This window comes from Phascolarctos cinereus, unplaced genomic scaffold (assembly GCF_003287225.1).
Source record: "Phascolarctos cinereus isolate Bilbo 61053 unplaced genomic scaffold, phaCin_HiC Scaffold_4;HRSCAF=312, whole genome shotgun sequence".
NCBI lineage: Eukaryota > Metazoa > Chordata > Mammalia > Diprotodontia > Phascolarctidae > Phascolarctos > Phascolarctos cinereus.
In genome coordinates this window covers 455,608,585-455,635,424 of record NW_027555847.1, presented here as the reverse complement: position 1 = coordinate 455,635,424, position 26,840 = coordinate 455,608,585, and the positions used below count along the sequence as shown (strand labels likewise).

Below are 26,840 nucleotides of genomic sequence, written 5' to 3'. Positions count from 1 at the left end.
GGGGCCCAGATCCCAACCCTATCAGGATTCTTTTGTTTAGATTTTTCCAGTCTTACTTCCTAATTTCAGGCTTTGTTTCCAGGCTCTGTTACTTTTGGAAGGTATGTCTATACATTCCTTGCTTGGGGTTTGGTGTTCTCTTGGATCTTGCTGCCCCTTTCTCTATGTATCCAGCGCAATGTTTTTTCCAGCATTTTAGGAGTAGCACGTTCTGGGGATACACAAACTATTAGTGCACACAAAGTGGTCAGGGCAGCATCTGATTGGTGCCCTCATGTTTTAAGTTTTGCAGATTTCTGACCAGAGTTATGGCCTGAACAACAGAAGTAGGAGCTTGCCCTTGGTTAGTACTGCAGTAGACTGTTGCTCAAATCAATCACCACCAGCTCTCTGGAAGGCTCAGCAATTTCAGAGAGCCAGAACTTAGGTACCTTTTTCTTCTTAAGTCACTAACCTGGTCCTTGAGTTGCTAGGTTGGCTGGCTTGAGGTCTAGATTGGAGACTCAACTCCATACACCTGGGGCTTGCTTGTGTTCTTGCTCCTTGCCTAGTACCTAGTCTCAGATCATGATCATTCCTTTGCTTTCTCCTTTACCACTTGGTAAAGATCCCTTCCTTACTCAACATAAGATACTTGCCCCAGATCTGGGGTATGTGGGACAGAAATACCTGTTTCTTCTCCTTGCACAGCATCAATCTGCCCTGTTTTGGGGCTAGGCATTTTCTCATCTCAGTTCACAGCCCCAGGCCCTTGTTTAATCCCTGCACTGGAAGGTTCTGCTCAGGAGGGATCTAGCCCTCTTGGCTAGATTTAGTCCTTAGGGTCTGTAGAACCTTATCTGTCTCCCTGTGGAGACCTGAACTAGCATAATTACTCACTTTCCTTGGTCAGGTGAGTTTTCTAGTTTTTTTGTGGAGTAGTTTCAGGAAAGAGCTGAGCTGTACTCCTCCTGTACTCTATCTTAGCTGGTCCTCTAGTTCCTTTTTTTTTCCAGCCTGAAATTATGGTTGATCAATTCCTGGTATTTCTTTGACTAATCTACATAACCTTTCTGTAGATTCTTGTGATGATGGCCTTCTTTTTAATTGTCACCCTTCCTCTCTGGGATGCACTTTGGATTTTTTCCATCATGCTCCAGAAATCTCTCTATCCTGGAAGCTCTCTCTATCTCTGGAACTCACACACTGGAAGTATCCTCCATTCCTGTGTCCTCTCTCTTTGACTGGAAAGCTTTTCCCAGATCTTCAGTTGAAGAAGGATGCCTAGGTGATTGATGTCTTCATTATATTCCAGACTGCACTCTGGATTTTGTTTACCATTCTCCCCAACCAACCTCCACCTTTTCTGCTTTCTTTTCATGTGTTGTCTTCATTTTATGTAGAATGTAAGCTCTTTGATTGCAGAGACTATCTTTTTTTTTTAGCTTTCAGTTGTATTCCTGGTAATTATCAAATTCCTGGCACACAGTAAGTATTTAAGAAATGTTTGTTGACTGACCGAGTAATCTTAAATATCTCAATTTTTATAAATAAATTCACATGGTTCAATAACTTGTTTGATCTTTTATTTACTTATTTTTTTTGGTCAAAATATTGTTGGTTGAATTCATGTCTATGTTGTCCATGGAGGGATTTTTGGTTTCACTCTTGGCTAGGATTCAGACTGAAGGAAACCACTTTCAGTTCTGTTCAAAAAATTTACCTTTCTTGTGCCAATCCCTCTGCTGACTGTCAATCTCACATTTTGTATTCCCTTTCAGAAATCTGGAACTGGATGTCCAGTAGACAACTTAAACTTAATATGTCCAAAATGGAAAACATTATCTGTCTCCCAAACTCTCCCTGTTTCCTACTTTCCCAGTTATTGTAGAGGGCAACCTCATCTTCTTAGTCCCTCAGGCTTACAATCTAGGCATCATCTTGAATTTCTCACTGTCTCTCACCCTTCCCCCCATATCCAAATTGTTGCTAAGGCCTGTTGATTTTGCCTTTGCAATCACTCTCATTATGCCCCTTTCTCTCCTTTGACATTGCCACCACTTTGGTACAGGCCGTCATCACCTCAAGCCTTGATTACCGCATTAGCGTGTTAGTAGGTCTACCTGCCTCAAGTCTCTCCCCACTACAATCCCATCCTTCAATCAGCCACTAAAACATATGTCTAATTATGTACCTCCTGTGTTAAATACCTTTCTGTACTTTCCTATTGTCTTCAAGAGCATAAAAAAATGCTCTGTTTGGCAGTCTCCTTGTTGTTAAGTCATTTCAGTCATGTTGTCGTGAACCCATTTGGGGTTTTCTTGGCAAAAGATACTGGAGTGGTTTGCCATTTCCTTCTCCACCTCACTTTACAGATGCAGAAACTGAGGCAAACAGGTTTAAGTTACTGACCTAGAGTCACACAAATAGTAAGTGTCTTAGGCAGGATTTGAATGCAGTAAGAGGAGTCTTCCTGAATTCAGGATTGTCAGTGCTATCCATTGTGCCACCTAGATGCCTCATCTGGCATTCAAAACCCTTCATAAACTAATCCTATCCTACCTTTCCAGTCTCCTTATGATGAAATCTAGAGATTTAGGGGTACTGAGACCCCAAGACCATGACACACTGGTCCTGCCCAAAATATTCAATCTAAGCCTTCTTTCAGTCGAAGACAAGATTTATTAAGGATCCTCCATATTGGTCACACTCTTAAGGAATCTGAATATTTGTGAGTTATTGGCTAGGTTCTTAAGGAATCTAAGCAGTGGCTAGATTGTGAGAATCTGAGTACCTTCATGGAGACAAGATGGACCTTATATACAGAAAGGGAGGGATCTAGGAAGGATCTTGATGTGGGAGGTAGAGAATGGGGTCTAGATAGGGTCAGGAGTGGGAAGTAGCCAGGGGCCATAGGGAGGAAAGACAGTGAGTGAAGGGCTAGGCTAGGTTAAGGGTACCAGAATTGGGAGATTGGGCATAGGCTATAACAAAAGGCCAATTGTTGGGACTGTAGCCTCAGGGAACATCAGAGATCTTTTTGATCAAGTTGGAGAATTCAAGGAGATTCCCGTAGACAAATGGGACCCAAATTCTTTTTTGGGGTAAGGGGCAAAGGTCTCAGCTTGGACCCATACCCCATCACTTACACCTTACTTCCCAACGCATTTCTCAGTTCAGTGACACTGGCCTCATAGTTGTTGAACAAACAATGCATTCCATCTCTTGACTCTCAACATTTTCTCTGGATGCCTCCACTTGTCTGAAATGCTCTCCCTCCTCCATTTCAACTACTGACCTCCCTGGCTTCTTTTAAGTCCCAACTAAAATGCCATTTTCTACAGGAAGCCTTCAGTAATCCCTCTCAATTCTAGTGCCTTCCCTCTGTTAATTGTTTTCTATTTATCCTGTAAATATCTTGCTTTGTATATGTTTGTTTGCTTGTTGTCTCCTCCATTAAGTTGTAAATTCCTTGAGGGCAGGGACTATCTTCTGCCTTTTTTTTTGTACCCAGCACTTTAGCTCTGTGCCTCACATACAGTAAGCACTTATTAAATGTTTATTGATTGATTTAGGAGAGGTGATGATGGATTTGTAGTTAAGTAGAACCATAATGGACTTAAACTGTCTTCCTGAAAAAAGAGGATATTTTATATGAGTTTTTCTTGATATTATTGTATTGATGGTATGCTTTAAATAGTGGAATTCTTTCAATATATATATCAAATACTACAGTATTTTCACTGTTTTTGGATCTACTTTATATATTTATGGTATATCACTAAGACATGAGCAGACAACTGGATCAAAAGCTTTTTAGTTATCAATAAAGGTAGTATTAATGTTAATAGTTCTTTAGGGGTGGTTAATTCAATAATTACCAAACAGATAGTAAGTTACTCTTTATATCCTTAGGACTTTTTGCTTAAGTATTTATAGCTTGGTTTTTTGTTTGTTTGTTTTTGGACTTTTGGTGTGTGTGTGATACCAAGATGTGAATGTTTGCATAAGTGTGTAAATATATACTTGACCTGTGTCTCTAGCTTTCAACATTAGATATATGATGGTTTTGTTGAGATTTAGGGGTTTAGGGACCCCAAAATTAGAACACAGGGGTTCTGCCCGAAAGAATTCCACCCAAGCCTTCTTTCAGCCAGAGACTAGGTTTATTAGAATAGCCATCATATTGGGCAGACTCTTAACGAGTCTGAAAATTAGTGAGCTATTGGCTAGATTGTAAGAATCTGAGCACTTTAATGAAGACAAGATGGACCTTATATAGAGAAAGACTTTGGGAAGGATCTGGAAGTGGCCAGTAATCTGGGGTGAACAGAACACCTGGGACTTGTACCTCATGGCCAAGAGAGAATGAAGCCTAGCTAGGATTAGGGGTGGGAAATGGCTGAAGGCTGTAGGGAGGTAAGACAATGGAGGGCTAGGCTAGGTTAAGGGTAACAGAATTGGGAGATTGGGTGTAGACACAATGAAAGGCCAGTTGATGGGATTATAGCTTCAGGCAGACACCAGAGATTTGGCCATGTGGGAAACAAAAGTCCAGGGTTTTTCCTTTTTGGGGATCTAGCTCCCATCCTCATCACTTTCAGTTAAGAAAGTAGGAGGCTGGCGAATTGCCTTTTTAGTAATTCATGCCACATTGTGAAGAATTTGATACAACAGTTACAAATATTATCTGGCACTGCCATTTTCTGGTTTTGCATTGAAGCAACAGTATTAGTTACTTCTCTGCATATTATTATTTTTGTTAGTGTTCATTATATGAGCAGTGAGCAAGTTTTCTTTTTCTCATTTAATTTTACTTGTATTTTTGTTGTGTTGAACTTCTCATAATCACATAATGATCAGAAATTTTCTGTGTCCTATTCTTTTAAGGGTCATTTCTTGTTTGCTTCTCAGAGGTTATGTGCAATTTTAGATTGATGTTGAATTGTTTATTTTTTATACATTCACATCATAAATGTTGAAAATATTGTTGTATGTCTTTAAAAAATATCTTGGGAGATAATGACAAAGTCATTTATTCATTATGCCATTTCCAAAGTTCAATCCTACATATCCATTTGTATAGGCAAGGTTCTTTTTCACTAGGAACAATTAAACATTTTAGTTGTGTTCCCTCTAAGTATACTAGAATGAACTGTTTTTAATAGTAGGCTATTAGAAGTTACTAGGAAAATTTGTGCCTTTCTCTCTATGCTCAATTATTTATAATTTAGCCACCTATGAATACCATAAATTTTAGTGGGATTTTGTAATTCAGCAATATGACTATGAATTCTGGTTGATAACATATTTTGTAGGATGGATATTGACTGTTTTGTTATTTATAGAATTTAACATTGAGTCATTCTAAATAAAGACTTTTTCTACTCTTTATGAACTGGATAGAATTCAATATTTCCTCTTCTTACTTTGTCCAAAAAAACCCCTTTTGATCCTCCGTTATTTGGCAAGGATTTAGTAGCTCAGAGAAATCAATGCAGACTTCTGTACATGAACAGTTTATTTTTTTTTTCCTTTGTAAATTCTTGAATGAAAGCTTTAAACATCTCATGGGTATCTTTACCTTTAACCTAGCCAGTGTGGGGAGGTGTAATGATTGGTTTCTTTGTGAATTGTTTACCAGCTAATTTCTAACAAGAGGCTTTGTGAGAGAGGGATATTTGGATGAAGATGTGTCTGCAGATGTGTCTTCAACAGTATGTTTGTTCTTTTATCTGTATGTTTGTATGTGCACACGTTTCCAAAATAAGTCTTCAGGTGCCATGTGAACACCATGATGCCAGTGTCATGATACAGATTTACCAAGGTAACTGACATATATTTATCCATGCCGTAGAGGCATTGTTGAATCTCCTGGAGAGCTCTGTCACTTCAGTGAGGGGAGCACAGAGCTTAAGCTAGGATAGTGTTGTATAATCGGATTGTGAATGAACTAGAAATAAAATGATAGAATATCAGAGTCATAGGGAGCCTAGAGAGTCATCTAGCCAAATGTGCTTCCTTCCTGATGCCAGAAGATTCTTTACAACATCCAAATTAATTGTTAGGGGCAGGTAGGCATTGCAGTGGATAGAGTGCTGGGTCTGGAGTAAGGAAGATTTATCTTAAGTTCAAATCTCAGACACTTATCTATGTGACTCTGGGCAATCACTTAACCCTGTTTACCTCAGTTTCCTCATCTGTAAAATGAGCTGGAGAAGGAAATGGCGAACCACTAAAGTATCATTCCCAAGAAAACCCCACTAGGGGTCATGAAGAGTCAGACAGGACTGAAAAACTCAACAGCAATGCAGACTAACTTATCCAGATTCTTCTTGGAGTCCTCCAGTCATGATTAATTTAGTACTCTATGAGGACACTCATTCAGTTTTTTTTTAACAGCTTTAAATGTTAAAAGATGTCTTTCTTACACTGAACCAGAAGCTGACTCCCTGTAACCCACCTTAGTTCTGCCTTACTCTGTATCAAGGCTAACCCCTCTGCCTGGACAAGGGAATCAGTTCCGTTGACTCCTCCAATAAATTGCCCCATTCTATCACTTATCTTCAATCTCCTTCAGTTTAATGGCTCCTTCTATACTTTTTACAAACATACCCATGTATCCTCTATCATAAAACAAAAACAAAAACAAAAACATTCACTTGGTGCTTCCATCCCTGCTAAACTATTATCCTATATTTCTTCCTCCCTTTATGGTCAAACTCCTTGAAAATGTCATCTGCAAAAGGAGCTTCCACTTTTTCTCCTTTCACTCACTTAACTCCTTACAATCTGGCTTAAAACCTCATCATTCCACCAAAATTGCTTTCTTCCAAGTTATAGGTGATCTCTTAATTGTGAAATCTAATGTCCCTGTAGCAATCCTTATTCTTCTTGACCTCTCTATAGCCTTTGACTCTGGCAATCATCTTCTTCTCTTTGATATTCTCTTCTCTCTAGGTTTCCAGAACACCACTTTCTCTTGACTTACTTCTTATCTATCAGATTGTTCCTTTGAAGACTCCTTTGCTGGATCTCCATCCAGATCATGCTTCTAATCATAGGTGCATCATAGGGTTCTGTCCAGGGCCCTCTTTTCTTCTGTCTTTGTACACCTTCACTTGGAGATCTCGTTAGGCCTAATGGATTTAATTAGTATCTTCATGCTGAGGATTCTCAAATCTACTAATCTCACCTGTCCTCTCTGCTTACCCCTAATCTCACATTTCCAACTGCCTTTCAGACATATTGAACTGGATGTCCAGTACACAGCTTTAGCTAAACATGTTCAAAACAAAACTTACTACCTTTTCTCTTTAAGACCCCCCTGACCTCCACTCCTAACCTTCATATTACTATCCAGGGTGACACCATCCTCCCAGTCCCTCAGGCTCACAATTGGCATCCTCAGTTTTTCACTATCTTTCACCTTCCATATCCAATCTGTTGCCAAGGTCTGTCAATTTCCCCTTTTCAACAGCTTTCAAATATGCCCCCCTCTCTCCTCTAAAACAGACTACCACTTTGGTGCAGGTCCAAATCACTGCAAGCCTAGACTGTTTCAGTAACGTGCCTCAAATTTCTCCCTCAATCCAATCCATCCTCCAATCAGCCACCAAAATAATTTTCCTAAAGTGTAAATCTGACCGTGTCACCCTCCTATTCTATTTTTCCAACCCATCTTAATTCTAGGGTCTTTGCTTTTTCGATTATTCCCTATTTATCTTGTATATAACATGTACATATTTGTTTACTTGTACATTTGTTTATGCATTATGTGTCACTCCCATTAGTTTGTGAGCTCCTTGAGGGCAGAAACTTTCTTTTGCCTCTTTGTATATCCCTAGTGCCTAGCACAACACCTAGAAAATGTAGGAACTTAATAAATATTTATTGAATGATCAACTTATGCATTCTGGAGTCACAAAAGAAACCTGATCTGTTTTCTATATGATATAGCTTTTCAAATATTTATGTGGTCATAGAATTTTAAAGTTGGAAAGAATATTCTAAGGCATTGTCTAGTTTAACTCCATCATTTTATAAATAAGAAATCTGAAAGAAGGTTAAATGATGTGGTCAACACTTATGGTGCCTATGAGAGTCAAGCTTGAAATACAAGCCTTTTCCCTACAAATCCATGGCTCTTTCTGTTGTACCACATTGTAGATGGCATGGCTCCCATCACCATCTCTTTTTGATGGAAAACATTTTGAGTCATCTCAAAATCTTATTTACCTTCTTCAGAAGAAAGAACAGCTATGTCTGTTATCAGCCAAGTGGATATCACCACGTATACAAAGAGTAATATCTGAAAGTCTCACTTTATCCAGTTACAATATGAGAATAATAATACTGGTCCTACTTAGCACATTGTAAGGAACAACAGTATTTTATATACATACATATATATCATGCATAAGAATATGTATATGCCATTAACATTTTTGAAGGTTTGTATATTAAGCATAAATATCCCATTTTATATTTCTATGCATATACTCCATTTTTGACATCACTCATAAAAATGAAGCTGAGAGTGGCATGTGGCAGGAGTTTGATTTAGTGTAATAAAATTTCTTGATAACCGAATTGTATATTCTTTTTTGTGCATTAATATAATCTTTTCTTTTAAATAATATGAATCCAGGTGCTATATAATGGGTTCACATAGGACATATAGGAAAATGCTAATCATGGAAGCCCATCTCATCTGCGTAAAATTGCTTGTTTTTGCTCCTCCTTCACCAGTCAGTAGGACATACATTTCGGTTGGGGGGGGAGGGGAGTAAGGTTTTGAATGGAGAACATAGCAGAGAAACACATTGTACTTTAAAAAATCCATGCTGTTTCTGAAGTGATAACATCCTCCCATTCTAAATCCTCAGAAATAAACTTTTAAAATATTTCATTCTTGAATTTTAACATCAAAGTTCTTCAGGCTCACTTAGTTTTTTATCTGCTTATATTTCCTACCACCCAAGGTGGTTTTGTGTGTGTGTGTGTGTGTGTGTGTGTGTGTGAGGAAAGCACTACAAAGTAATATAGATGTTGACGATGACAGTAATGATGCTGATTGTGAGAACAATGTGACAATGATAATTTTCTGCAGTGAAGAGAGAGCTGTGAATCAAAGGATCCTAAATATTCTAGACATCTCTCATTAGTTATCTAAGCAACATAAAGACTCATAAGTTTTGAGTCATGAGTGATGTCACAGGCTGACTAGTTCAATACACCAATTTAAAAGATGAACAAAGTGAGGCCCATTATCTTCCCAAGCCCACACAGTAACTATTACAGCTCAGAGTAGAACCATAGTTTCAGAAGTGTAAGAATAGGTAGCAAAATGTAGATTTTTTTCTGTCATTCTAAGTGCTGAAACTTTTCAAGAATATTGGAGAAAAGTTAGAGGAAACCTCTTCTCCCATCTGTAACTAAAGATTACTTAACTTGGAAGTTTTTACTACGAGTCAGTTGAACAAAAACTCTTAATCATATTGGTTTGTTTTAACCTTGAGATGTTTTTGTTTCATAACTAAACCTATAAAGTCAGTTCTAATAATATGTTTTATATATATTAATTCTCTTGAAGTGAACTCTTTGGAAGGACAAGTGTCCTTACTGAAACTCGTTCTATCTTTTAAAACTAATCATGTTTGTCTAGATCTATTTGGCACAATTATTTAATTTGGGTGAATATTTAAAACATCTTGACAATGATGAAGGAGAGTTTTTACCTTCATATTTTGCTAATAATGTACTGTCTTATGTCTTGTTCAGTTTTCTTTGGATTCATATTGTTCAGTTATAAATGCTATTACATTTATTTTATTTGAAACATATCGTCTTATAAAATTATCGAATGTCAAGAATATAAAATTGAATTTGCTTGAACAATTTATCAGCATTTGATGTGAAACATCCATCATACCAAATTAATAGTCAACCAAACTCCTGCTTTTATTGACCCTTTGAACCTCTAAAATCATACCATGTGGCATGAAGATATACATAGCAGTTTGCCTTTGGCATTCAGAGGTAACATTGAAATTTTATCCTCCAATGTAGTGAAAAGTATAGAAGAAAACTGAGCAGGAACTCTTCTTGCCAACTTGGTCACACATATAGATGGGCTTCTGTTTGGATTAAAACACACATACATACACTCAGCTTGTAAACTTAGTCATACTTTTTTGTTACTTTCATTTTATGTGACTCAAAGTTGATAGTCATTGCAAAGTATTAGCTCAAACTGATCATCTCTGAGTGTTACACATTAGCATCTAATGATTGCTAAATGTTTCACTGACATCATCATCTGTAGAAGCATCAATGCCCCAATCACAGGTTATTTCTTTTGCTCCATTTTATTTATTAAGCAATGTGGGTATCCAGCTAGCACCAGCTGTCATAAATGATCTAACCAGCATTGCTGAATTGCTGTGTCTATAATGATAATGCCTATTGTAAAAGGCCCTATAGGAAATGCAAATATACTATCACATTCTGACCTTCTCCTGATGCCTATTTTTTCCCCCCAGACCAACATAATCTTTCTGTTTCCAGTTAATAATTTAGTCCTAATCACCATCTTATCTTCTGAAAAGGAGAGTCTGTTTTGAATCACAAGGCAACTGACCTTGAGAGGAGATTTAATATATACAGTGTACTCTCTAGACTTCATGTATCACCTCTTGGTTCCTAGGCATAATTTCTCTTGATCAGCTGGGATGAATACTTCCTCTGGTCTTTCTCTTTTTGATATTTGTTGTGGTTCTGTCCTGATGGTTTTTATCCTCTTAAGCTTAAATTGGAACTTCTTAAGTCTGCACCTTAATTTTTCATTTTTTTAAACTAAATATGGGATCATAGATTAGGAGGTGAGTGAATCATTTGAAGTCATCTAGTGTAGACCTTCATTTTTACAAGTGAGGGAACTAAGTACAGAAATTGGCCTGGTAAAGGTGTAGAGCTGGGACTTAAACCCTCCCCCCAAAAAAACAACTTTCAACTGCTATTATCTAATAAGAATATTATGTTATAAAGAAGTAAAAATTTGAATTGGAATCACTGATTAAACATATTGAAAACATTTAAAATACAAAAGACCATTTTGCTGTTGTCTCATTTTATAATTTTTATTTATAAATGGAGAAATAGGTTTGTTCAAATAAGTGAACAAAATATGAGGTTGAATGTAATTTATATTCTAGCATGGGTTATTCAGTTATATAAAGGAGTTTGAAAAACCTCAAAATGTATTTAAATTAATTTTATCTAAATTAAATGAATTTTATCTAGCACTTCTACATGGGTGGGTCTTTGTGTATTGAAAAATTAAATTAAACAGGGCTAGTTGGTGCATGTTTGTTATCCACATTACTGGAGAAGAAGATATCTAATTGGATGTCCATATTAAGTCTGGAATAAATACAATAGCCACCCCCAATCCTCACTACTTGGGAGTGTGAACTACCAGGTTACCTAAAGAGGGACAAACAGATCCAGATTAGAAACAGAGCAGATCACTATGTATGTGCCAATTAATAGTAGGAACTGGCCATGGAAGGAGGGAAGGGGGAGAGAAGAGGAGAGGAGAGCAGAGGGTCAAGGGGAAAAAGAATGATATGTGAATTTCTAGCTCCAGACACATTAAAAGTCATTGCATCCTCAATGCAAGCAATACTCCTACTTTTAGGATGGAAAATTATAAATTCTACTGCAAACAGGAATTATTCCATAATGCCAATTTTAGATATCTGTTTTAGTAAATACCTAGCAGTATAAGTAATTAATATTTAGCACTGGAAGTACCATCAACTGAAGACTAGAATTTGTTGTTGCTCTTGTCTTAGTGTCTCAATATTACTAAGAAGAAAAGACCAGGGCATTTTAATTTCAGATGGTATTTTAGATCTCATTTGCTTCTTATTATACACCCAAGTAGGCTGAGTGAATTTAGATTTCATTCTTCACCATCTAGATTTTAATATTTAGGCTTGGGTCATACTTCACATTTGTTAAATGTAGAAAGTTTATGAATGAAAAGCATAGATCTACCTTTGGGATTTTTGCTAGTTTTCCCTCAGTGGAATAAAATTGGATGGAACCAGAGGCAAACTTCCATGCCTTTCAAAGTGATGCTTTAAAAATGAATCTGAGAATTTTTATATTATTTTTCCATGAAAAGCCTTTTATGGAAATAACCTTGATTTTTATTAGCTTGTGGTCTATTTTAAATCACGCTCTGATGGAATGATTAAATCTAATATAAGGTATAGAGCAAGTTATCAGGCTTAATAGTCCTAAAGATAAGATAGGAATGTTTCTACTATTATCTTGAATAGTCAATAATGAGCTGAGTTGTTGTCTTCTTTAACTATCATGCCATTTTCATCCCTTGCTGCATTACTCAAAATAATTTTAAAATAACATGATATTTTATATGTCAGTTAACAGAATCATTTCTCCCAGAGAAACATCTTTCAGGTTGGCTGGTTATTCCATTTGAAATCAACTACTTGGCTGGAAGTAATATTTCCTTGCAGTTTGAGACAGTTGGCCTGACAGACTCTAAAAACACATCTTTTCCTATAAATCATGAGGTCACAGTTAAGTTAAAAATGACACTTTGCTCAGCTCATGGAAAGTATTTCGCAAACTGACCATAGTGGAGTGCTACTTAGGAATCCAGATCTTAGTACATTAAATTAGTGATTCACTTATGCTACATATATTATAACTATAACAGTAACCATAAGAGTTACTTTGTTACTTTGTAACTTTGTAACCATTGTCTTTTTCCTATCCTGCAGGAGATACATTACAAAAAGAGATAATCTAGATTTCGAAATATCTTTATTAACACTTCACAATTTTGTTCATTTCTCCTTAAAGCCTCTATCATAGCAAAATAAGGGTAGTAATAATTTAATATAATATAGTGTACTTGTCCAGTAACAGAATAATTTGTACTACACATAAAATTATTATTATTATTATTATTGTTATTTTTGGCTAGGCAATGAGGTTAAGTGACTTGCCCAGGGTCACATAGCTGGTAAGTGTCAAGTGTCTGAGGCCAGATTTGAACTCAGGTCCTCCTGACTCCAGGGCTGGTGCTCTATCTATTGCTCTAGCTAGCTGTCCCCTAGACATAAAATCAATTGAAAAACTTCCACAGTTTTTAACAATTTTCCCTGGTATCTCAAATGGATTTCCATATTTAAGAGGTAATAATTTGCAAAGCATTGATGCAGTTGCTCTCCCTATTCCATCCCCAAATTCCAAAGCAACCCTACTTTAAATCATGTTTGGAAGTGTATGAGATGCAGTATAGTACAAAGTGCACTTGAAGTCAGAAAGACTTGGTATCACATCCCTCTTTAGAGACTTTTCATCATTGTGATTCTGTGTAAGTCAGAGTTTCCTTATCTTTAAACTCAAGGAGTTGGAATCAAGCTGTGAAGTCTCTTCCCACTGCAGACCTTGACTTTTAGGAATTTAAATTTATACAGTAAAAGTTGTGCACAAACATATGTATATTTAAATATATATATTTGTGAAGCACCCCTTCTCAGAGCATCCCTTACTTGTGCATTAGAGTTTGGTTCCCAGGATATGAGTGGTCATTATGTCATCTTAAAGGTGCTAGGTAATCATTCCTAAAGTTATCGTAAACAGGTTCTTGTTAATGAATTTGCTTTCAGTAGTTAGCCAGAAGACTCAATAAACTCAAAGAAAAGCCTTTTAACAAAATGACAGAATAAGAATAAAACCCACAAAATATCCAAATCTTTACAAAAATCTGGATTGCATCCCTTCCCCAATACATACAGCATAAGTGGGAAGAATTGGCACATACAATTAGTAACTAATAGAAAGTCACAATCTGAGACCTATTAGGATCATGTACAAAGAGCTGTAAAAGACCTCAGAGGCAACCTATTCCAACACCCTCATTTTACAGGTGGGGAAATTGAAGTTGAGAAAAAGAAAAGTGTTTTATCCAGGTCACTTAGACTCCCTAAACACAGATATTAAGCATAAGAGGCAAGATTTGAATCCAGGTCCTCTAATTTCAGTGACAATGCTCTTTTCATGGTAACATAGTTATCTCACACATGGCCAAAGCAATTCCTAGCAACTCTTATAAGGGAATTTATGTTCTTTTTTTTTTTTTTTCATTGTGCCCTCATGATGACATTGCTGATAGGAGTTGGAAAGGGAGAGAAATCTTCCATCAAACCCCTTGCACTTTGAATGAGACATGAGGGAAAGCAGAGTGATCCGCTCTCAAGAGCTGTGTTCTTCCTCCATATTTGGCCCACTTCTTAACTGCCACCTATAACTCTATAGAGAGTATTTCTGCAGAGTTGGATGGCTTGCATTTTAAAGACCAAAAGAGGTATGGCTAATCTTTCACTCATTAAATGTCTAATTGCCTTATAATTTTCTCAAGTTTATTCAAGAGCTTTTTCCTACCTCCTAACTGACTAAAATACAGACGTTTCTTTCCATTTCCTTTGTACCTTTTTTACATACACATACACACACACACATATATATATATATATATATATATATATATATATATATATATATATGTTTGTATATTTATGTATGTGTGTACATATACTTTCCATATAATGGGGAATATAAGAGGTGCCATAGGATTTGAAAAGGGTCAACGTCCTACTTCACACAAAAATGAGAATAGATTCTGCATACTACAAACTACTGACCTTAGCTTGACTGTCATTTCTGATAAATATATTGAAGTTATTATTAATGTTTTGGTTAATGAACATTTATAAAAGGAAACTGATCTTACAGAGTCAGCATAGATTCATGAAGAAAAGGTCATCCAAGAAGAACCTAATTTCCTTTTTTTTTTGACAGTTACTAGAATAGTGCATTACTGAAAAGCATCGAAGATAAAGTTTCCCAATGTTTACATCTTTGCTATGGAAAATATAGAGTTCTGATCTAAATAAAAGTCCAATTATATGGATTAATAAATAGTTAAATACCTGGACCCAAAGGGTTGTTATTACATTTTTACTATCAACTGTGAAGCAGTACCCTAGGGATCTGGGCTTAGCCCTGTAGATGACATTCTTTTCCAACTTGAAGATGATATAAAGCTATGAGAAATTTCTAACATAATGTATAACAATGTCAGGATTCTTTAAAAAAATTGCAACAGGACAATGGGATCGATTTGCTAAGATGAAATTCAGTAGAACTGACTGTCACATCTTACAACTGGGTTCAAAAATCAGCTTCATGAGTAGAAAATTTGGATGACATGGCTAAGTAGAAGTTCATCTGAAAGATTTAGGGATTTAAGTGAATTGTAATCTCAATATAAATAAATATGGGACCAAAAGCCAAATTAATAAGGAAAACATTTTGTCTAGGACTAGGAAGATGATGATTCTACTTGACTCTATCATAGTTAAACCACATCTGGAGTATTGTGTCTACTGGGCTCCAGATTTTAGGAAGGGCATTGATTAGCTGAAGAACATTCAGAGGAGAAAAACCAGGGCAGTGAAAGACTTAGAATTCATCACATGAAAGGATAAATTGGATGTTTAGCCTGCAGAAGAGAAGTGTCTTAAAGTATTTTAAGAGCTTTTATGTTGAAGAGATATAATAGTTGTTCCACTTGATCTGTGATGACTAACTAGAAGTGATTGGGAGTTACAAAAAAGCAGAAATAGGCTGGATATAATGGGGGGGCTTGTTAATAATTGTATCAATGATGAAATGGAAAGAGCTATGTCAGAAAGTAATGGAATCCCTCTTATATGGAGTCCTCAAAGAAAGATCCTGGATGTGACCATTCATCAGGAATATTGTAGAGGGAATTCTTCAGGTATTTTGTAAACTAGATGCCCTCTATGGTCCTTTCTACTCCTGAAGCTTTATGATTCTGTGATAGATGTTAAGTGTACTGTCATAATATTTACAGTTCAAAAAAGATATTCCTCATAAGGAACTACTGCTATAACTAGTACATGAGTATAAATCTTTAAAAAAAACCCAAGCCTTGATTTTCTCTCTGTGTGTGTGTGTGTGTGTGTGTGTGTGTGTGTGTGACAGAGAGAGAGAGAGAGAGAGTGACAGAAAGAGAGATGGAAATAGTGAGCTTAAGCTTTCATGTTATTTACACCTTCCATCTATATGTTACAATACATACATATATACACAAATACACACATATGCATATGTGTGTATGTATTACACACATTATATATATATATATATATATATATATATATATATATATATATATATATTATACATTATAAACATACATACACTTCAAAACTTTCTGCCTTCAAAGAGCTTATATTCTACTTGGGAACATTTGATAATTATTCAGGTAATTATAATATAACATAGAAATTTGATGAGTCAAAAGAAAGGTACAAATTGCTCAAGGAAAATGCAAGAAAAACTTTCAGTTGTGTAATGGGTGGGGATTAAGAAAGTTTCATAGAGGAGAGGACACCTGAGCTGAATCTTGAAATGAGAGATGTTGATAAAGTGAATCACAGGCATGTGGATTGGCTGTGAGAGATTACATGGAAGCAAAAATTGGTATGTTAGGTTGGCAGCATAGCTAGTATTTCTGTTTGCACTATAGAGTGTGTTTTTGAGAATGTTGTGAAACAAAGATAGAAACTTAGGTTGGCACTAGATTATGGAGGAACATACATTTCAAGCTGTAGAGTTTTCATTTTATTTTGTTGGCAATAGGTAGCCACTGAGGGTTTTTGAGTAGAAGTGGCAAGGCAACATACTGTGCCTTAAGAAAATCTTTTGGTAACTGGGAAAGAAATATTTAAGAGAAAAAGAAGTTAAAATAGTGGAGAACATATGGGAGGTTATTTTAATAGTCTAGGTGGGAGGTGATGAGTTCCACAATTAGGATGAAAATTTGATGTGAGACATACTGTAAGTGTAGAATCAATAGGACTTGGCAACTGATTCTATTTGTGGAGTAAAATAGAAGAAGTAGTCAAATATAACTCTACCATTTGGAGCTTGAGGTGATATGGGGAATGGTAGGTCTGTGAGAAAGAATGGAAAAATTGAAGAAAGGCCAGTTTTAGGGAAAGGAGGATGATTAAAACTTTGGACATGTTGAGCCTAAGTGAATGTTTATAATTAGATAATACCAGGTTTGGTTTTTTGGTTGTTTGTTTTATTTTGATTTTTTTTGCTGGTTTTTTTCATTTTGAAATTTTCTGAAATACTATCATCCAGATAGGTTTTGGAATAATTTCTGACATTTCTACATTGGATTATATTCTCATTTTAAGCTGAAAGGGATAGAAAATACTTGTTAAATAATTCTTAAAATGTTTTTGTAATGAAATGTAACCATTAGAACTTCCAGTTGGGAGATAGATATACATGTAAAAGATAACTATTCTAAAGTAGTATCAACTGAGTCTAAGACTTCATTGTAGTTTATCATCTTCATGTCCATAGGTAGTTCTGATACCCTGATCATTGAATTGAGACATTCACAAGCAAGTGGCCTAGTGGATCTAAAGTGGCATGTGATATCTGTTTTGCTTACAGTCTGTTCTTAATAATCCAAAGTTAACTGTAACTGAATAACTTATGTGCTGCAGGAGGACGTGTTGTAAAACTGTAAGCTTTCTGAATGTTGTATTCTATTCTTTCATTTTCTCTTCTGGTATACAAAAATATTCTGAAGTGAATCTTACTGAGTTCAGTGAGAGGAAGGAAGAATCAAATTGAAAGAAGAAATATAAGTAATATTAGTATTAACTCAAATGGAAACATTAAAATGTATGTAATAATGCAAACTCCCCTAAAAATGGATGTAATGCAATTCCTAAGTATTGTAGGACATACAGTGGGAAGAGCACTGCTTTAGGATTTGGAATAACTGAGTCTGTTTCCAGCCTTTCTAAATATTGGCTGTCTGCATTTGGAAAGGTCATTGGATTTTTCCAGGTCCAGGTTTCTTTATTTAAAAAATTGAAGGGATTAAATTTGCTCTCTTAAGAGTCCCTTTTAGCTCTTTAAAAAAAAAATTCTTGGGTTTCAAAATGCCTGATCAATTGTGAAGTTATGAGGTCTATTTAACATCAGGACTGTATTTTTATACCTAAGCATCACAAAAAGTACTTGACATTATTGCTATTGTGAGTTGTTATACCATATTCACATTTTCTGGATTGCCTTCTGTTTAATAGATAAGGGCAATGGAATTCATTAAAACACCAAGAAAGAATAAGAACTTTTAAAATCTCTCCATATCTAGCAGACTTTTATTTATACTGGTTTTAAAAAGAAGTCTTATGCCTTTGAATTGAATTGAATTATGAATTTGAATTGAAAGATTGCCACCAGAATTAAGGTAGTACTAAAAAAAAAAATCTTTTAGTGGAAGGAACAATGTGTAGTATTTTCATTTCATGGCACAAGGCAACTTAAGAAAGACAGTTGAAGTGCTGACCAATCTAACAAATTAATAAAATATTTGTTAAAATTTACCTCACTTTGATGTACATCAGCTCTTTGAGGTCCAGGACTGTTTTTTGTTTTGTCGTTGTATCCCCATTGCCCAAAAACAGAACCTAACTTTTCTTAGGCAATTAAAATCTTCATTAATTTGAATTGTATTGAACAAAAATAAGTATAACCTATTGTTATTAGTCTTGTAGATTTTATATATGCTGAACTAGAGATGGTCCTGAAAGTCTCCATTATTCTTCTGTACTCTGTTCCATAAATATGAAACAGTTAAAACTTTGAATTTCTGTGAAAATATAATTCATTTGTATCATAAAATAATATATTAGATCTCTTCGGGACCTTATATGCCGTATACACCAACCCCCTCATTTTACCTATGTAAACTGGGGTACATAGACCTTAAGTAACATATTTAAGGTGATTTAAATACTAATACAGCATGATTTGAACCCATGTCCTTTGACTCCAAATCCAATCCATTTTCTTCTCTTCCATGTTGCTTCTCATGATGATGATCATGGCATCTTAGATCAACACATATAAATATAGCATTTACACCACAAAATTCCTTTCATTTAAAATCTCAAATCCTTTTCTACAAGCCTAAAAACCATTATCCTCACTTTGTAAGTGGGGACATTTGATCCTGGGCTTTATACCTGGCAAGAGAATCATGATGTTTTAAGCTCAGTTTGAGTCATAGACAGTTAACCTTATCCGAGGGCCTCAATAACCCTAAAAGTATTTCTTAGATTTAAATATGATATGAATAAGGACATTTATAATTATTATCAAGTTTCACCTCCTTCTCCAGCACCAGTTAGGTTAATTTCAGAATTTTTTTAATGCAATTTCAAATTGCAGTTTCAAACCCCCAAAGTTATTTTTTTCAACCTCTCTGTCAATGACATCAGTTATCTTTTGCTATAAATCAATTAAGAAATCTTGCTGGTCCACTAAGTATTTCTGATAAGGGCTGTTGTTCCATGAAACATTCCAAGATTATCACAAGAAATTGCTTTCATAGACCATAAAAGAACGGGAAAAAAAAAACCAACAAGCAGAACATGCCTAGCAGAAACAGTTTACAGTTTTACAGCTCCTCCCATTGTAGCACATAAGTCACTAAGTTACAGTTAACTTTGGATGATCAATCACGGATTGCAAGCAAAACAGGCATCTCACACTACCTACCCTGGAGCTCCTGGGCCACTTGTTTGTGGTTTTCCCAGTTCAATGATGAGGGGATCAGAACCAATTCTGGACATGGATATAGCAAACTACAGCGAAGTCTTAGACCCAACTTATACTACTTTGGAGTTTGAAACTATGCAGATTCTCTACAATTCAAATGGTAAGTTCTCATCTACTTGTTGATGTGCCATAAAAAAAGACGCTAATAGGAAAAGGTAAAGTGGGTGAAACAACTTGGTAGTGGCATGTTGTATTAGTGGAGAATGTGGGAACTGCTTTTATAGCAACAAATCAGGATCTTTACATTTCATCACAAAATCAAAGTTAACAGCATTAAGGCTAGGCTTATTTGAAAAAGAAAATTCTTGGTCAAGGTAATAAAGTAACTACAGTTAACTATCATAAGCTAGTTAGATGTGGATAGGGAGAAGAGGTTTGCAGCAGCTATTTAGTTGACTTAGTTATAGCAAGAAGTAATAATTATTGGCTATCACTTAATATTTGGGGGGCAATATTAGACATTATAGGTAAAACAAAGTTTCATAGATATTGCGGAAATTTTTGCTGATTGTCTGGTCCCATTAGTTATCATCCTTAGAAGTCTTATTTTCTGTTAATGAGAAAATACTATACACATAAATAGGCAATTTACTTTTTTTCTATAGATCAATAATATGGAAGGGATTAAAATCTTTATCAGAATGGCCCTTAGAAGCTAATATTTAGCCAAAAGAAGCTCTTGGTATTTTTCCAGTGTAACATTTTAACTTTAAATCAGATTGCAGTTACTAATGGTAAATGTCTTTGTGAAATTTAGTTTGCCATTATCTTTTAAATTGATAGTATGTTTTATCAGATAAACAATCCTGTTGACAAGGGTTTTAAAATTATAATTATGTTAACTGTATTAACTAGTTATAATTTATGAGGTTGTATGATAGTATTTGTGGTTATGTGTGTGGAATTCAAGGTTGATGAAGGTGGTTATACCCAGTCATTCATAATATTTCAGCATACCATAAGATTACGTAATTGAGAATCTAGTACCATACATAAATTGATGTTCCAAAATTTATGTTCTTTTAAACATGATTTCCTCAAGTAATTTTTTTTTCTAAAAGACTTTTTTCTTCACTGAGGAATTCTGTTCATTTGTTTGTTTTCAGCAAGGAAAATGACGTGGCTTAAATAAGCATGTACTAAAGTTCTTCATTTAAATTGTAATTCCTTACTTACCTATGAGTCAAGACATGTAGTGATATATAATGTACATGATACTATAATCTACATGGGATTATTTAGCAACAGCTACAATGAAAACATTTATATCTAACTTCTGTAGTTTTTCATCTCTAAAGAAAAGAAAATATATATAGTCACAATAAATAATAGATATTTCCTAATAGTCAATAAAATGCTTCATTTTCTTACTCTCACAAGCCATACCATAAGACATTATCAGAATATTCTAGACGAAAAAAGAATAAGTGCTTATGAGGTTGTGGAGAACATGTTTGGAAATGTCTAATTTCTAATGTTCTAAATTTTTCTACTATTACTTTTTTTTAGGTTCCAAAGCAACTTTAGACAAAAAAATATCGTGAACAATATATGGTCTTATATGTTCATCAGAAGTTTTTTCTTTAAAAACGATTTTAGGTATGCAATATAGAACAGTGTATCGAACAGTGGAGTGAGAGCTGAGAATCCTGGGTTCTAATTCCAATTGTTTCTAACTTATTGTGTGACCTTGGAATAGTCACTGAACTAGTCTAGGCTTTACTTTCACTATATACAAAATGAAAGACTTGGAAAGGAAATCTCCAAGGCTTTTCCCAGCTCCAAAACTATGTGATTTGCTGGTTTATTGTTATCTTCATTAAATAGCTCTGAATTCTTAGTAGACCCCAATTGGTTAAAAAGTGAAGAACATGTGAGATAAATTTACTGAAGAAATCAATATAAGCAATGAACTTCAATGAGAGTATGTCATTTTTCCCCCTACAAGACAGTTCTGCCACTGAACAAAACAGCATGAATACTCCAGACAACGGGGTCAACAGTCTTTGTGCCATATGTGGAGATCGGGCAACTGGAAAGCACTATGGTGCCTCAAGTTGTGATGGGTGCAAAGGTTTCTTCAGACGGAGTATTCGAAAGAGTCATGTTTATTCCTGCAGGTACTTGAAATGTCCCGTTTTGCAGAATTAACTTTAACATAGCAATATACTAGATGAACTCCAGGTTCCTTGGTTTATATCAGAAACACTTTTATGACAATGAGTCATATAGTTTGCATACACAAGCAAACAGTAGCTTTTTCTAAGTACGATGTAAAGGTATATAATACTCCTGTGTTTGTTAGTACTAGTTCAGGAAAAATGCTAAATTTTAGCACTGAACGGTAAAATTAATCTCCTCTGCCATACTTCTTCCTCAAGCAAATTGATGTTATTCGTATTAGACTGTGACTATAGGAAACAGAATTCATAGGCCAATTTTCAAAAATCTTATGTAACTCTGAGATTTGTTACGTTTTTCTTGTATGTGAGAAGTCTATTGTTGTGGAAAGAATAATAAGACTCTTACCCTTTCCCCACCCTCACCCCCCCATAGGTCTAGAATATGTCTTTAATCTATCTAGCTCTTAGTGTCCTTTGTAAAGCAAAGACAATAATATTCATGTTACCTACCTCACAGGAGTTTTGTGAGAAAAACAAAACTGCTATGTTAAGGTGAACTATTAATCCTATTTCATCTATTAAATTATCACAGTAATAGAGTTAAACCAGGTCTTGCATGTATGTTGCATTTATGTTGTATAAATATGTGCCATTTAAAAAGAGATCTGAATGGGAAAAATGTGCTGTGTTTCCCTTGCTGATGAAAGGCAGGTTCAAAATGATTATGCCCCCCTTGAGAACCAATCAAATGCTTTCAAAGAAATTGAAAGTTTCATTTTGCTTTGGTACCATTCACCATGATACTACATTAATCCCTTAAATCTCTTAATATCCAGTTCTCAAAAAAAATTACTAAGAGTTCTGCCACAGTATTTCAAATGTCATAACATTTAAAAATGAAACTTTTCTCACATTTAAAAGTTTGCTTAATTAAAAATACTTTCCATTTAATTCTACCTCATATCTGACAATTTAGATTTGAAGAGCTGAAAAATTTTAGAGTTATTACTTAATTTATCACAGGATCACTTTAAAAATAAAATTATCCTAATAAATGTAAAATGTGATTAATTTTAGCATCCCCCTCCCCTAAGTCATAACCAACTTCTTAGGAAGGTATCTATTGTAGAAGCTGAAATATACCTCTTTGGACCATTGGGATTGCAACAATTCTTAAACATCAGGAAAGGGCAAGAGAAGCACACAATTAGCAGAAGTTTATCTATTTGCTCTAAAAAGGGGGGTTGGGGTTACTGTAGTGAATTTCAGTAGTAAAGGCATATTCCCTATTTGTGAAACCATTAATTCTTGCTGTCCATAGAAGAAATAATTTTTTTTTGAAAAAACGATGACTTTTGAAATTGGCAAATTCTACACTTTCATTCACTTTAGGGTTTGGGCCTTCATTTTTAATGAACAAGGGTTGTGAGACACAGAAAATATTTGAAAAATTTAAGAATTAATTGGTGCTTATTTTAAATTCATTTCCTTAGCTTTCTACTTTAAACTCTAGTCCCGCCATCAATATTGTGACACTTCTAGATTGGCAAGAATGTTTATTTGTCTCTTTCTCTAGTCAGTATTATTGGTCACCTGGAATTTTGCTCACCTGAATTTCCTTATTTATAGATGCTTTTTGATCTTATTAAAGATATCACCTAATTGAATTAAACAGCTTTTTCTTCCTGGCCTGAGAGAAAGCCAACTTTATTTTCTTGAATTGCTTTATAATACCTTTACCTCTTGGTCTCAAACCATTTTTATTTTAAGTGGCAATTTTTTTGAGCTCTAGAATATAAGAATATATGCTTACTCTGATGGGAAATAATTAATGATGTTATGGAGGAAAAACAATTATGAAGACGACCACTTCAAAATATTATGATAAAGCACACTTATACTTTTACATTTAAATTAAACTTTCTTTAAGTTGTTTTTAACATCTTTTGATTTGTAATTAATTAAATAAATAAGATTAGATGAATGAGAATAACATATATATATATACACATATATATATATACACACACACATATAAACATATATTTGTATACTACATTCTCACAAATAACTTCAGTGAAGTTAAGTGGTTTATCCATCATCACACCACTGACATAATGAGAATCAGAGGCAAAACTTGAAGTAAGAATTTTTATTCCCAGTCCACTGCTTGTTCTTCAACACTGCTCCTTTGCCCTGTGTGATGCTGGATCCTCTGTGTTCTACCAGTATCATGGCAGAGGAAGCTTAAGGCTTTTAATGACTCATGCTGGCTATTATCATGTCTATATGGCAATAAATATATAAACAATGGGATGGTTATAACTTATTATAATGGCTCCATTAAGGTTGGGACTTATATTTTCCAGGTCTGAGGTGGTCATGGTATTCTATATATAGGTCACAGTTAATAGGAATGACTAGGTCTTTTCATTGTATCCCATTTCATTATGCATCTATGAACACAGTTTTTACTATATATGAGTATACTATATATAAATTTAATAAAATATTTAACATGTTTAATTTTAATATTCATTTATATGTCTATGCTATACATGTATATATATTTATACACACACAATAGTCTTATTAGTTTACTTCTCTTATTACATAGAACTTAACAGAAGGATAAATAATTTATCATCTTTCTCTTGATGAAATAGGTTCAGCCGACAGTGCGTTGTTGACAAAGACAAGAGGAATCAATGTAGATATTGTCGTTTAAAAAAGTGTTTTCGAGCAGGAATGAAGAAAGAAGGTAATGTTTCTTTTGTCAGAATATGCCTAACAACATAATCATTGCCCAAACGAGATCTGAAATTTAGTGTTAGGAAAAGAAAAGACAAAATAACTATCTGTAAGTTATATTGAATTTACTAACATGCTTCTAAAAAAATGAATCTTGTATTTCTTTATTTTAAATAAAGATATCATACAGTTCACTTTAAATAATACATTAAAAATTATCTGTCTGACGTATTTTCCTATATTCTAAGTAGGTTATGTATAACCTATGTGTTATACGTGTTATGTGTTAAATAAAATCAGAGCATTTGTAAACCCATCATAGGAACAATATTTTCTGTCTATCAGTTTCACAGCATGTATATCATACACAAGAGCAAGGCTCTTATATGAAGCACTTAACCAAAGAATTTCCACCCCAAAGTGATAAATTTGCCAGTGAAAATCCTTATACACCCATTTTTCTATTCCTGTGACTTTGTTTAAATTTCTCAAATTTTATTTAATTTTGAAGAGCACGATGCACCTCCCACAAAAAAGAAGGTAGAAAACTAAAAGCATATAACCTTCAGTAATAATATTCTTCTGCACGCAGTTTTTTTCCTCAAAAGTCTTTCTAAAACGTCATTCTTACTAGCTTATAAGATTAACTGGTGACTTTGTGAATGATTCCCATCCAGCCTTACCACCAAACTTAATTCTTCAGGTTGGTTTCAAAAAAAAAGAGTTGAAGCACTTGACTTTTTAATGTACATATATATTATGTGTGTATTTAATTGCATGTTAAGAACATGTGAAATGGAAATAGTTGCTTTTGTGTTACAATAATATAGAAATCCTAGCCTTTACCCAGAATTACTATTTAAGTATTAATTCCAATGAGGTTTTAAAAGTAGATATGCTTAACATTTTCTATAGAGTTATATGAAAATAATTTTATGAAAACATAAGGTGGTCAGGAATTAAATCAGAAGATGGAAGAAGATTGAATAGTTTTCCACAATATTATATTTTTAACATTTTTATCTAATGATTACTCTGAAAGGAAACTGAGAATGTCATCATCCAACTTTTTATTTATCCTTTTACATAAACATTTCCCTCTGCAAATTAAGAAGTCCTTGAGGAGAAAAAGAAAAGCTGGAATCTACCAGTAAATATTCTTTAACAATAATAAAACTTTAGAGTCTTTCTAGTATAAAAGGTGGCCTCTTAAGAACCATGGGTTCCCTCCAAAGCTCACATAACTGATAATTAATATATCATGGAATGCAGAGTTGTAAGGAATCTCAGTGATTATCTAATCTGACAGATAAGGAGGCTGTAACCCAGATAAGTTAAGGAACTTGCCCAATAAGTAGCAGGATGAAGATTCAAACTCAGGCCTTCTAATTGCTGAGCTAATGCTCTCTTTACTATGTTATGCTAAGGAGTAGTATTGGTCAGGCTTCTTCTAAATTCTTCTATGAAGTAAGTTTACTTACTTCACTATATAATACTAGATCTCCACAGCAAAGGGTGTCTGCCTCTTTATGTATGGCTGTCTGTCTATCTGTCTATCTCTGTCTCATCTACCCTCTATCTATCTGTAGTGTAGTCAATCTAGGTAACTCAAGTCTCCAAAATCACTTATTTAGGTGATTCAAGTGAAAGCCTGCTTGGGGACTGCATAGAGTAGATGTGACTGTGTACACTGCACCTAAAAGATACCAAGACTCATATAAGACCTACATGTGGTCATGCTTCTTTCTCCTTCTTTGCCTAAATCTGGATAAGCAGTTATGGGAAATGTAATTTTATATAATTTGTCTTCCCCTCTCCCCAGATAAATGAAGTAAGCTTGGTTTCTCTCGGGAGATCCAAGTATAGTCACTGAGATTCCTTACCTTTCAAGAACCCTTTTTTCTCTACCCTTCTGGAGTCTAGAGGGGAAAAAGGCACCTGCTTGAAACTTTTTTCTTCACTAATGTTTAGTAAACTCTTCAAGAATTCAGGGTCCCCACGAGAACCACAAGATTATAGTCTTAAAATCACCATAAGAATCGATTTAGTTTATTTCCTATTCTTGCTCTACTGCTTTTCACAGGAAGAAAAGACATTTTAGAATTTCCATGACTCACATCTTCTGACAATGAATATGTTCTATTCCTTGACCTAGTCAGCATCACAGACAATTCCCTTTCTCTAGTTATCTTATAGTTTTAT

At 34.7% G+C, this 26,840-nt stretch overlaps 1 protein-coding gene across 2 annotated transcripts in view; it reads left to right on the top strand.

Annotated features, from left to right (window-relative positions):
• The window catches only part of HNF4G (hepatocyte nuclear factor 4 gamma), a 178,231-nt gene that overhangs the window by 134,175 nt on the left and 17,216 nt on the right, over positions 1-26,840 (top strand). Inside the window, exons 1-3 of one of the 2 annotated variants that reach the window (XM_020971051.2) lie at positions 19,696-19,864; positions 21,713-21,884; positions 24,554-24,648. In XM_020971051.2, coding sequence (XP_020826710.1) covers positions 19,747-19,864; positions 21,713-21,884; positions 24,554-24,648 — 385 coding nt within the window. In that variant the 5' untranslated portion in view covers positions 19,696-19,746. Of the gene's footprint in view, positions 1-19,695; positions 19,865-21,712; positions 21,885-24,553; positions 24,649-26,840 lie in introns of those variants that run through there. The other variant, XM_020971053.2, reaches the window with a different exon arrangement.